The sequence below is a fragment of the Zootoca vivipara genome, chromosome 10, assembly GCF_965207765.1.
Source record: "Zootoca vivipara chromosome 10, rZooViv2.hap1.1, whole genome shotgun sequence".
Lineage (NCBI taxonomy): Eukaryota > Metazoa > Chordata > Lepidosauria > Squamata > Lacertidae > Zootoca > Zootoca vivipara.
The window spans coordinates 26991159-27005228 of NC_142593.1; the positions used below are offsets into that span (position 1 = coordinate 26991159).

General features: G+C 41.3%; 1 protein-coding gene across 7 annotated transcripts in view; it reads left to right on the plus strand.

Moving 5' to 3' along the window:
- The window catches only part of ARB2A (ARB2 cotranscriptional regulator A), a 219340-nt gene that overhangs the window by 137871 nt on the left and 67399 nt on the right, over positions 1 to 14070 (plus strand). For 6 of the 7 annotated variants that reach the window (XM_035099875.3, XM_088652800.1, XM_060280200.2 and 3 more), the window contains exons 9-10: positions 2906 to 3022; positions 7711 to 7795. In XM_035099875.3, coding sequence (XP_034955766.1) covers positions 2906 to 3022; positions 7711 to 7795 — 202 coding nt within the window. Of the gene's footprint in view, positions 1 to 2905; positions 3023 to 7710; positions 7796 to 12132; positions 12201 to 14070 lie in introns of all 7 variants that reach the window. The other variant, XM_088652801.1, reaches the window with a different exon arrangement.

A 14070-nucleotide genomic window follows, 5' to 3' on the forward strand; every position in this document is an offset into this window, starting at 1 on the left:
ACCCCAGAGTCGGTCACGACTGGACCTAATGGTCAGGGGTCCCTTTCCCTTTATCTTTTAGTTTTAGCTATATCTTTTGTAAATAGATCTCATTTGGGTATTTTCTACATTACAGGCAAATATTTTAAGATATCTCCTGGCATTCTTTCCTTGGTTATTTCTATATTGAAGACTCCTCTCTTTTAATTTCCAGCATGTTAGTCAAATACAGGGAAGGTTGGGTTTTTTTTAAGAGTGTAAATGTAAAAGTAAAGGGACCCCTGACTGTTAGATCCAGTTGCGGACGACTCTGGGGTTGTGGCGTTCATCTCACTTTAAAGGCTGAGGGAGCCGGCGTACAGCTTCATCTATACCATTTTGGGTGGTTCTAGAGAAGTTTGGGAGGAAGTAAATGGGTCATGTGGCCAGCATGACTAAGCCACTTCTGGCAAACCAGAGCAGCACACGAAAATGCTGTTTACCTTGCTGCCGGAAGGGTATCTATCTACTTGCACTTTGTGCTTTTGAACTGCTAGGTTGGCAGGAGCAGGGACCGAGCAACGGGAGCTCACCCCGTCGTCAGGATTTAAATCGGCAAGCCATAGGCTCTGTGGTTTAACCCACAGTGCTACCCGCGTCCCTTTTTAAGAGTGTACTTCTTCCTAACTGCTATCCTAGTGAAAAGTGTGCTCTCATTGAGTTCCTTTTAAGCCATCAGCCATCACAAACATTTTTAACAGAATTCTCTCCTCTCTCTCTCTCTCTCTCTCTCTCACACACACACATTTTGGTCGGGTTGATGTATTTATCAGTAGGGAGATTCAGCTCTTTAATTAAGGAATGTTGAATACTTTGTTAAAACCTTTATTCAAAATCATCATAAAACAGTGTTTCTCAAACGTGGGTCTCCAGCTGTTGTTGGACTACAATCCCCATTATCCCTAGCTAGCAGGACCAGTGGATGGGAGTTGTAGTCTAACATCATCTGGAGACCCGAGTTTGAAAAAAACTGCCATCAATTGATATTAGATGTCCTATTACTCCGGTTTGGTCTAGAAGATTTCTTGTGATGGGGGACAGTACAAACTGTCCAAATTTCAGACTTACAGTACAACACTTTAAGACAATATTTATTTTATGCCATGCATTCACAGTGGCATAACTCTAACTTGGCTCTCCTTGAGTCCTGCAGCTTGTTAGAGATGGTTTTATGGCTACAGTAGAGGTCTAACCAGTCATATTTGCTAGGAGAAAGGCTTACACGAGAATGTGTAAAGGAAATCTGGCAAAGCTGTAACACTCAGCTTTGGGGGAGCTCGCTGGGACTTGGTTTACAAATTTGGGGATTTCACATCTCCTTTGTTTCCAAGGCTTAGGAGTTTATCAGAGCTGTGCCCTATTCAAACACTCCTGAGAGCTATGCTCAAATAACTACATAGTTTTCTGGAGCCTTAAAAATCAACTACTGGTGTTATTTTTTTCTGTTTGTTTTCGCACAGCCGTGTATCTGATCTGTGGTTAAGATTTGAAGGGCAATGGAAAACTTACTGAAAAATTGGTGCTTTTCGACAATTTAAAAGAGTAGACGCACAAGAGACTGCCAACTTAACTTATGAGCCAGGGAAATATTCTCAGAAAACAGTTATTGAAGAGTTCTCTGAGGAAGGCTTGTAAATACTAAATCCGTTGAAATTGAGCTGAAGTGTTATATGCAAAAGGAGTTTCCCAATGTCATCAGGCTGCCCAGGGTTGGAAAAAAAAATCTTGTACTAAATGAACCAACAAGACAGTTTGATCCAACAAGACAGTTCTCAAATTAATGACGAAAAGAACCATGAATTTGGTCATCTTTTAAGCAAGGGCGACTACAATCACTTAGTGCTGACTGTACCAGTAACTAGTAATCCAGGAAAAGCATTACACATTGTTAGTACATGACCCATGTGTTCCCATCCAGAGAAGATGTGTGTTTAAAAATAAATCCAACAGATGTTTACTTCTAAACTCAGCTAATCATCACAAATATATAGCCAGGTACAATGATTGTGTAAACTCACCCTTTGTATATAATCACAAAGATTCTGGTTTAGGTAAATGGGCCACTGCTCTGATATGACATGAAAATACCTATGTTCACATTGCATTATAGTGATGGTATTTGTGTCTTCTTTAGCTAAGGGTTTAAAGTATAGTTGAACTCAATAAAATATAGTAATTTTAAAATGCTGAGTTAGCCATAACAGCAAATTCAATGAACATTAAGTTGTACCCAATGAAAAAGAGCAAAACAAAGATGTTTAGTACCATTTTACCCAATACATAGGTTATATGTACTCTCTTTTTTATCATTCATTATTTCAAAAAATGTGTCTTCTCTTTTTTTATTTTGTTTTCTAATACTGTGTTCTCTGTTGTCCACTATTATTATTTGAAAATTTCTTTTTGTGGTTACAGTATTCATAAATCACAGTTTAAGAACATAGAATAGGACCGCTTAGCACATAATGTTGAACTATGGCTTGTTTAAAGAAATGTAACTATAGATTTATAGTTGGCGTGCTATGGTCCATGGGGTCACGAAGAGTCGGACACGACTAAACGACTAAACAACAACAACTATAGATTGTTTCTGTGAGTGAACTTGACCCTTGGTACCAGCAAAACAAGATCATAAACAATAGTTTGAAGTCCCTTTGTGAATCTTGGCTTTCCTTTACTGTGGTTTATCATTTTTATGTCATAAATTTATTTTATTTCATAAAATTAATATACTGCTTGATTTTAGAAAACCTCAAAGCTGTTGCCTATCCCTTCTTTAAATTCTAGGACCGATTCCTGTGAATAGCAAAAAGACTTGAATAGTTTGGCGAGCTTAAAGTTAGACACATTTGTACTTTAAGACTTTTTGGATTTGTGTTTTCTACAGATGATTCAACGAGAGGCAGAAGTAAAGAATAAAGTTACTGCTGTAGCATTGACAGACTCAGTTCACAACGTGTGGCATCAAGAAGCTGGCAAAACTATTCGAGAGTGGATGCGAGAGGTGAGGCTTGATTCTGGTAATCAAATATGTGTGCTGGCAAACCTAATCTTTTCCAGTTTTAATTACAGGTAGGTAGCTGTGTTGGTCTGCCGTAGTCGAAACAAAATATAAAAAATTCCTTCCAGTAGCACCTTAGAGACCAACTAAGTTTGTCATTGGTATGAGCTTTTGTGCACACGAAAGCTCATACCAGTGACAAACTTCGTTGGTCTCTAAGGTGCTACTGGAAGGAATTCCCCCCCCCCCCAGTTTTATTATGCTCATTAAAATTTACCCTGTGGTCTGAACATAGTCCGATTTTCTTTCATTTATGTAATAGGTATGTAGCTATGTTTGGATATTTGGATCCTCAAATCCTATAAGCAGAACTCTATTGTTTCCTGCTTGCAGAAGAAGGGGAAGGTGATTTTTGATGGATCCCTTTGGCCCTGCTGAACCATGTGCCCCTTCTCCAAAATAAATATGCACTGGAGCAGGCTTCCTCAAACTCGGCCCTCCAGATGTTTTGAGACTACAGTTCTCATCATCCCTGACCACTGGTCCTGCTAGCTAGGGATCTTGGGAGTTGTAGGCCAAAAATATCTGGAGAGCCGAATTTGAGGAAGCCTGCTCTGGAGGATTGAGGAATGCTACAGAAGAATAAGGGGGCATCAGATGCAGAGCAAAGTGGGAAAATCTCCTCCCCCTTTTTCCTCCAGCAGAAGTCCCCACTGGATCAATACCACTTGTGGAAGGGCAAGTCAGGATCCAAGCCATAAAAAGGGAGGGAATGACTTCAGGGTGTCTTCAAAGCTTATTAGCTCCCTTTTCTCTGATTCTGCCACTTAAGCTCTTTGTTACTGAAGAGTATTTTTGTGGCTCTTTCCTTTGTGAATCCTTGAACAGTGAGCTGCCAACAGTGAGATGTACATACATTTCTTGTTGGATCAGGAATGTGTGTGCTTTTACTTAACATATGCATAAGACTAGAGGACAAGGGTTGCAAGTTTCACGTTTAGGTTGACCAAACACTGGTTAACATACATCAATGTGCCTACTATGTGGCAGTATGGATGATGAAGAAGGTGCATTTTGCAGCCTGCACTGTATCTTTAAGTAGCTGGTTTGCAGAGCTCTTTCAGATAGTGCAGGGTTGTTGACTCCCACCAGAGCCCTTCAACCAACTGACTACATTTTGAGGATAAAGTCACTTGACACACACCCCAAACCCATCCTCTTTATGCTTTACCCCATCCTTTTTGGCTTATTAAATTTGACTGGTTGCATCCAGAGCAATGTCAACCCAGTGTATGACTTATGAAAAAGGCAAACAGAACCACAATGAAAATGTTCTACCTTCACTGTCAAAGGCAGTATGCTTCTGAATACCAGTTGTCGAAACTGCTGAAGGGAAGAGTGCTGTGCTCAGGTCCTACTTGTGTATATCCCACAGGCATCTGATTGACCACTATGAGAACTGGATGCTGGACTAAATGGGCCATTAGCTTGCTCCAGCAGGCTCTCCTTACGCCCATTCATGAGGGACGCCCATTCATGGCTGTCATAGTGGTATGGACACTCCTAAAGAAGCTGGCCCTAGACATGCTTGCTTAGGCTAACTACCAGCCAGTTACAAATGCCCACTTTCTAGGTAAGGTGGTAGAGAGGGTTGTGGAAGGTCAATAGCCAGAATTCTTGGATCATATGGGTTACATAGATCAGTTACAATTGGTTTAGCCCTGGCCATGAGGCTAAATTGGCCTTGATCTCCCTGGTCGGTGACCTCTGCTGAGAACACGACAAGGAATCTTGCTCCTTCTTAATCTCTCTGTGCTTTTTCATACCATTGATGTTGGTATCATCCTGGATTGGGGCACTGTGTTATAGCGCTTCCAGTCCTACTGATGAGGCCAAGTCCAGAAAATAGCTTTGGGAGAGAACTTCTTGACCCCATGGCAGTTATGGGGTGCTGCAAGGCACTATTTTATCCACAATGCTGTTTAATGTGAAGCTATTGGTCATTTTCATCTATCTAGAAAAGCTGGCTGAAACAAAAATGTATCCAATTGTTTCTGGAAAGTACAGATAGTGGGCATCTGCCGTATCTCAGCAGTGATGCTGTTCCACAAAATAGGGGCAGTCACACTGAGGTGGGAATCCTTAAAACTAGTGTAAGATATGGTGCAGCAGGGCTGCTTATTGGGTGGGAATTGATGAAAAATGCCAACGCCTTATGTAAATGGAGAAGCCATTTAGGATTTCAGCCAATGTCAACTAGCAGTGCTATTAATCAGGATTGAATGTTAGAGTTTATTTCGTAAAATATTATTTGTAACCTTAATGTTTCTGATTTAACCATTTAGTTTTACAGACCATGGCAAGGAGAGAGAATTGTCTAGGATAAAGGCAGACAACTCTGACCTGAAATACATACACACAAAAAGAAAGAAAGAACCCCAAACCTCTAAAGCCTTTGTTAGAAAATCCAAAGTTGCTTTATGAGAACTCAGAACATTAAATACACGCCATAAGGAAATATATATATATTTTAAATTTAAGTCTCCCATTTTGAATCTGATAACTAATTGTTCTCTGAATACATTTACACATGACATGCTCATTATCTTTTATTTCATTCTCAGAAAGTGGATCTTAAAGAATAAGAATAATGGCTAGTGAATTAAAATATGGATGGGATGTTAAAGAATCTCATATAAGTAGTATTTTTACACTGTGAAATTCAGGTGATTGTTACTAAAACTATATCTTGTCACCTGGGTATATTTTTACTTCACTGGGCTTAGATCTAGTGGTAGAATGAATAATAATTAAAATCTTCTCTCAATTGCTTTGTGTATGTAATGCTAATTGCTGTCATTGAAATAATTAATAGTTAAAATAGCAATTCTTCATTTCATCTATCTACCCTATATCATGAGCTGCCTATTTTTAGTGCCAATAGAAGTCATAATTTTTGAATTTATTAGGCACTGTGATGACTGATAAAACAAATCTTCCACTTTCATATCTTTACTTTGCATTTGAGAATACTTAGTTCTTACAGGCAAGTGGCACATTGTATATAAAACTAGTTAATTGTCTTCAAATCTTCTGTATTATCTCAAATTCTCTGATGAAATGTTCTATCAGTAATAATATTAATTTTACCTATATCAAATGAATATAATACTTCATAAAAAATTCCACTACTTTTGTAATTTACTACTGTGCTACAGTTCCACAATCAGCTGTTAATTAAAAACTGGCATGCAAATTATAAAATGTGCATCTTAAAGCCTTTGTGAAATATAGAAATATTGCCATCTTAACATTTTAGTGAAAAGATAACAAACACACTAGCCAGTTATATTTTTAACTATTTTCATGGGTTTTTCACACAGTTCAATGGTTTCACTGATCTACTGTTTCTTACAAAAATCTGCCATGCTTTGTGAACTTCACTTTCTAATCTCATACAGCAACCCTTCCTTTATGTTCTTCCTGCTCTCCCTGGTCCCAGAACAGTAGGGTTGCCTTGACAAATCTATTCAAAAGCCATTCCTCTGCCTTTATTGGTGGGGATTGGAGTCTTTGAAATTCTCTCCTCACTGCAACACAGCTGACATCTTCTTCCAGACAGAATGAATTAAGGAACTACAATAAGACACTTGATCTACCAGTCAAGGATCTTTCCACAGTGAGGACGGATTCCATGGTGCACAACTAGGGCAGCAAGCATCTAAAAATATACAATACATGCTTGTTTGCAAGAAGAACAATCGGCCATTTTGAAACAATGATTAATGGGGTTTTTAAATAAAATTCTTCAATAAAAAATGTTTACACATTTGTTTGGGTGTATGTTACAAAAGTATTTCTCTCCATGTTTTAATGTAGCTATTTGATTTTTAAAAAGTGAAATGAAAATTCTTAATGTTTTAACAAAAGCTTTTGCAGATTGTTATTCTACAGGGGGGAAAATGTGAATGAAATATTTAATGAAATAATGATTAGCCCATTTTATAAATACGTTTAATATGCAAATTTTCCCATTAAGTTGTAAAGTAAAGCAACTGGGTTATTTTTATTTTGATTCTGATTATGTATTCTGTTTTTCTGTTTTTTCTGTATCGTGATTTTATCCTGTGACCTATGGGTATAGGTGGGATAAAAAATAAATAATAAGAATAAGAATAATAAACCAGTATATAACTGATACTATTTAGCCAAAGATGTAGATTAGAAAACAAAAAGTAAAAATAAATGTGGTGTAGTTCCATAAAGAGAAACTTTTACATTTAACCTATCAGTACTGTACTAATATGTGAACAAAGTTTTCTTTAATACATTTCCTTCCATGCAGCTTTACAGCCATTCTCTGACTGTTATATATGTAAACAAGAGATAAATGATCCTCAATTAATAGTCAATTAATACCACTTACCTTAAGCTGTTGGCAGCTTTGCGGGGCAGAGCCTGTCTTCCGCCATAGCAGCTGCAGCATTGAGAGGTTTCCTGCCAGAGGGAAGCGTCCCTGGTTGGTTGGTTGGTTGGATAGACTGAGTTAGCCTACCTGCCAGATTGGACCAGTGGCAGGCAGTCTCACCTTACTCTGGCATTACAATCCCTATTCTTAAAATCTGGCAGTTATGGATACATAAAGTTTTGAATAAATGCTCTTATTCAAATTTGTCTCCCTTCAATTTCAGAACTGCTGTAATTGGGTGTCAAGTTCAGATCCTCTGGATACATCAGTAGAGTCCATGTTACCTGACTGTCCACGTGTCTCTGCAGGTATGCAAACTCTGAACCAGAAGTGAAACTAAAAAGTTATATTGTTACATTTTTATTGTAGATTATTGTTTCTGCTTTCTATAGGACATGTATACTGAAATTCTGTTTGCTTCTGTTTAGAGTATACACTAGAGCTTTCCAAACTTTTCATGTTGGGGACACTTTTTGGACATGCATCATTTCATGACACAGTAATTCAGTTAAACTAGCACACCAGAAGTTAAACTAACCCCTTTCCAGCCCTGGAAGGAGCACAGGAAGCGTTCGTGCGACACACCTACACACTGCAGCCAACACACTAACATGTTGCGACACACAGTTTGGAAAGTTCTTCTATACACCTTTTCTCGTTTGGTTTGATTAAAAGATATTGTAACATAGAAGCACAACAAATAAAAGTTGTGGTTTCATTACGTATGAGTTTTGTAAGCAGGGAATTTCTATCTAGTTTCCCAGTGACCAATGCAAAAGGGTACCAAATAGCAAAATGGGCAGGGCAGGGAGAGACATTGTGTCTCATTGAATAAGTGAGTCTTGCCATGGATGGAGATAGTATAAAAACAAAAACATGATTATAAACATTAATTAACAATAACATAAATTATGAGGCCGGCAGCCATGAAGTATTGAACTAATATGTAACATCGCAAAAGATTTTGAAATTGAGAGGAATTTCAAAAGTGCTGTGTATATGGCTATAAGGAGTGCTAGAAAAGTTGGAAATGTGATTTCCAATTACAGCACCATATCTGCTATTGAAGTCAGCTTTCAGAGTGCAAGTGGAAGTTTACTTATTTACTGACAAGAAAGTTCCCCACTCCCTCTGTGTTTTTACCTTATCTAATTCCCACACCAGTAGCCTTCAGGATTTTAATGTGGGAACAGAACAGTGAGATCCTAGCACTTTTATTCATTGGTTGAAGGCATATTAACTGAGGATTACCTGTCTGCAATTCCTTTAAGAGATAAAAGCATATTTAATATATTGTCAGGAAGTATTTTTCCTCATCCCAGGGCACTAAACCTTTCCATTGTATCCTGCCTGTACTTGTCTTTTCTCACCCATTGCTGTGGGATGCTGCAATATTTGAAGGTCACCCGAGCCTCTCTGTAACATTCCTAGGCATACTGTGCTTCTTTCTAGAAAACACAGAACACCATAAATAAAATGCTCCTTTAACCCCACCTCTAAATTCCAGGAGGAACCAGAAATGGAGCTAGATCTGCATACAATTCAGCAAGGTGGTAGCAAGGGTTAACTCTCACTTCATTAGTGAAGTGCAAATTGCTAAGGATTAGAATACAATTACTCCCAAGCAGCTGAGTTCACACTTCATCTGAAGGTGGATTGCTGGACTGGTAAACTGCAAGTGTGAATTAGTTCTATGTCTCTTGAGCTGCAAGAAATCATTATTACTATTGGGGGTGCGAGGAATTCTAGCTGGAATTTCTGCAGCTCCCCATTTGGATACTTTCTTATACAGTACTGTGACTTAATGTTAGGCCTCATATTATAAAGGGGCGTTGCTATACGGAAGGTCTGACCTCTTCTATGGAGGTGGTATCTGAATCCTTTTGTCACTTTATGTTAGCTGCTGCTATCAACAAATTTGATCATATTAATGGGGAAAGAGATACAACTGATTTGCCTTTATTTCTTCGGACTTGTACTTTGTGAACATACAAAGAAAAAACAATGTGCTTGTAACACACCTTTAGTTCATCGTTGTGGACACAGCAGCATGTGGCAGCCACTAGACCTGGTGGGGTGGCTAGGAGGTTGCAATGGCATGGTCAGTGGCTCTTGCAAAAATACTGTGGACACCTAAGAATTGCATTTTTATAAATACTGTTGCATGCCACCCCAGTCTCTGAGCAGTGCAAGATTCTAGGAGTTCCAGTCACCATTCCTTCAAAATGAGGGAAAGTGGAGACTATGGTGTCTTTAAGATACACAATTTATTTACATATATATACAACCTCAACCTATAACAGAGGAGCTTACAGCATCAACACCCCAAGAGAGTCTTGCATCTCCCATAGCCACAGCCTTGGATTCCAACAGAAATCAGGCATGACTCTGTCACTCCCAGCTGCCTACCCTGACTCTGTCACTCCCAGCTTCTAGCCCAACTCACAACTCTGACCTTTGTATTTCTAACCACCAGCAAATTGTGGGAGGGGGCCCACCCATTTGTTATCTGACACAGAGCTACTTCCTTTGTTACCTCAATCGCCTATACTTAGAGGGCCATTACCTCACCATGAAGCTAGCCTTGCTATTCGAAGAATTGGATCCATGCAGTCCTGCTAAGCTGTGGGTGGGGAAGCTTGGCTCTCCAGAAGTTGCTGAACTACAACTCCCAGCAGCCCCAGCAAGTATGGCCTGAATGGGTTTGTAGTTCAGCAGCATCTGGAGGGCCAAAACTTACACACAACTGCACTAAGTCAGAGTTTTGTTTTGTTTTATTTATTTATTAAATTTGTATACCACCCGTCCCACCACTCAAAGAGCACAGGGCAGTTCACAACATAAAAATACAAATTGAGAACACAAAAGACATAATAAAACAAAAATAAACCCACAAGCATGTGTAAAAGGCCGAAGGTTAATTAGCCAAAGGCCTGGTTATAGAGAAACATTTTCACCTAGCAGCTAAAGATTTGTAATGAAGGCACCAGCCAAACCTCCCTGGGGAGAGCATTCCACAAACATTAAGCCACCACAGACCCATTATCATGTGGGGGCGGGGGGGCACCATTATGGCACCCCACCGGTGCGCTCCCCCCCCCGCACTCCTCTTCCTCCACCAGTGCAGCCACCCCGTCCGGAACCCACTGCTCTCAACTGACTCTCATTCAAACTCCCTTTCAAATCCTCATGCAATCATCACTCACCACCAGAATTCCACAATCTCTATTTCCCCCTCCCTCCTTAACATTCCCATAACAATTCTGATTTGTTGTTGTTTAGTCGGTCAGTCGTGTCCGACTCTTCATGACCCCATGGACCAGAGCACACCAGGCCCTCCTGTCTTCCACTGCCTCCCGCAGTTTGGTCAGACTCATGTTGGTGGCTTCGAGAACACTGTCCAACCATCTCATCCTCTGTCGTCCCCTTCTCCTTGTGCCCTCCATCTTTCCCAACATCAGGGTCTTTTCCAGGGAGTCTTCTCTTCTTCTCTTCTTCTCTTCTTCTCTTCTTCTCTTCTTCTCTTCTTCTCTTCTTCTCTTCTCATGAGGTGGCCAAACTATTGGAGCCTCAGCTTCAGGATCTCTCCTTCCAGTGAGCACTCAGGGCTGATTTCCTTCAGGATGGATAGGTTTGATCTTCTTGCAGTCCATGGAACTGATACAATTACCTTAATAACCCTTTTACATTAAATATTTTATACAGACTGCTCCCTATAACCATACTGTTAGAAGCACTTGAGATTCTCATTCCTGGTTCCTAGGAAACGGGGATAAGCAAACTGCAGGTTCTCCATCCCTGTTCTAAAAACCAGATGTCTTCCCTCAAATGATCCTGGGAATTGTAGTTTGTTAGGGGTCCTGGGGATTGTAGGTCTGTGAGAGGGAAGCCACAATGGCACGAATCATTTCGGGGGAAGTCGTGCCTTAAATGTGCATTGGATGCTCTTTAAAACATAGCATCATAGAATTGTAGAGTTGGAAGGGACCCCGAGGGTCATCTAGTCCAACCCCTTGCAATGAAGGAATCTCAACTAGATGATCCATGGCCGATAGCCATCCAAGCACTGCTTAAAAAACCCCAATGAAGGAGAGTCACTGCTTCAGGCCCTAAGGGCCTCTGGAGCAGGAAAAAACAAGCTTGCTCCATCCTCCACGTGACAGCCCTTTAGACTTTAGTTATTGAAAGGGCTGCATGGTGTGGATCTCATATCAGTGTTATGAGAGTGTAAGCAACACATTTCTCTCTCCCCTTTCTCCACACCATGCAGAATTGCAATGGTAACCAGAAGGCTGGAGTTTGCATTGCCAGGGGTTGGACTAGATGGCCCTTGGGATTCCTTCCAATCCTGCCATGCTGTGATTATATCAAGCAGCTAAAGGAACAAAAAGATGCTTTTGAAACATTTGGAAATCATAGGAACACTCCCCCCCAGTGGCTTCCAGCAAGAGCTTGCATCTTCCTTAGGAGAGAGCCAGGCCAGAACAAGGGGGGAAAGGCTCAGAGTTCAGGTAGGTGGAAATGCCAATTGAGTGCCCTATACAATAGGAATGCTTCCTTCCCGTGTTCCCCACCCTCATGAGCCAGACTGGTGCTAGCATGGCTGGAAGCCAGGCGCCTGCTGATTCCTCCATTTTCTTTGCAGGGAGGGAGCCTTTCCCCAACATATACTTTGTTCTAGCCAGTTCCCTGGAGAGACGTGACGATCCTCAGGTACTGGGGCAGAGGGAAGGAAGGGGTCCTTGTGAAACACATTTGGGGAGTCTGTGGCTTCCAGAAGGGCTTTTCAGAAGCATTGCTCTCTCCAACAGGAGGCTGAGCTAGTTGCCTTTGATAGGCCTCTCCTCCATGCAATTGTCTAGCCCTCTTTGAAAACCATCCTATCCAAGATGCTCTTGTGGTGAAGGGGTCGGCAAGATTTACCTCGGCTGGGCCGGTTCACTCCCACGAAGATCGCTCCGTAGGCTGGATCGTGTCTGCACAGACACGATTTCCTGCGCTGCAGAAACGAGTCCCCACTCTGCTCTGTGCTGGTTTAAGACAGCGCACAGGGACTCGCCAAGTGGGTGGTTCGGTTTGGGGGCGGCTCGTGGGCTGTTAAATGGCCCCCATGGGCTGCTTGTGGCCCATGGGCCGTAGATTGTCAACCCCTGTTGTGGTGCATCTGATTCTCCTATGCTTCCTGACATCAATACCAGGAAAGATTCTAGAGAAGATCATTAAGCAAACGGTCTGTGAGCACCTAGAAAGGAACGCTGTGATCACTAAAAGTCAGCATGGGTTTCTGAAAAATAGGTCATGTCAGATTAATCTGATCTCATTTTTTGACAGAATTACAAGCCTGGTAGATGAAGGGAATGCTGTAGATATAGCCTATCTTGATTTCAGCAAGGCCTTTGACAAGGTGCCCCATGATATTCTTGTAAAGAAGCTGGTAAAATGCGGGCTAGACAATGCTACCATTCAGTGGATTTGTAACTGGCTGGCTGACCGAACCCAAAGGGTGCTCATCAATGACTCCTCTTCATCCTGGAGAGAAGTGACTAGTGGGGTGCTGCATGGTTCTGTCTTGGGCCCGGTCTTATTCAACATCTTTATCAATGACTTGGATGATGGGCTTGAGGGCATCCTGAGCAAGATTGCAGGTGACACCAAATTGGGAGGGGTGGCTAATACCCCAGAGGACAGGATCGCACTTCAAAATGACCTTAACAGATTAGACAACTGGGCCAAAGCAAACAAGATGAATTTTAACAGGGAGAAATGTAAAGTACTGCACTTGGGCAAAAAAAATATGAAAGGAACAAATACAGGATGGGTGACACCTGGCTTGAGAGCAGTACATGTGAAAAGGATCTAGAGCAGGCATGTCAAACCTGCGGCCCTCCAGATGTTTTGGCCTACAACTCCCATGATCCCTAGCTAGCAGGACCAGTGGTTGGGGAAGATGGGAATTGTAGTCCAAAACATCTGGAGGGCCACAGGTTTGATATGCCTGATCTAGAGTCTTGGTAGACCACAAACTTGACATGAGTCAACAGTGTTATGCAGCAGCTAAAAAAGCCAATGCAATTCTCGCCTGCAAAGTATAGCATCTAGATCAAGGGAAGTAATAGTACCACTGTATTCCACTCTGGTCAGACCTCACCTGGAATACTGTGTCCAGTTCTGGGCACCACAGTTCAAGAAGGATATTGACAAGCTGGAACGTGTCCAGAGGAGAGCAACCAAAATGGTCAAAGGCCTGGAAACGATGCCTTATGAGGAACGGCTTAGGGAGCTGGGTATGTTTAGCCTGGAGAAGAGAAGGTTAAGGGGTGATATGATAGCCATGTTCAAATATATAAAAGGATGTCATATAGAGAAGGGGGAAAGGTTGTTTTCTGCTGCTCCAGAGAAGCGGACACAGAGCAACGGATTCAAGCTACAAGAAAGAAGATTCCACCTAAACATTAGGAAGAACTTCCTGACAGTAAGAGCTGTTTGACAGTGGAATTTGCTGCCAAGGAATGTGGTAGAGTCTTCTTCTTTTGAGGTCTTTAAACGGAGGCTTGATAGCCATTTGTCAGGAATGCTTTGATGG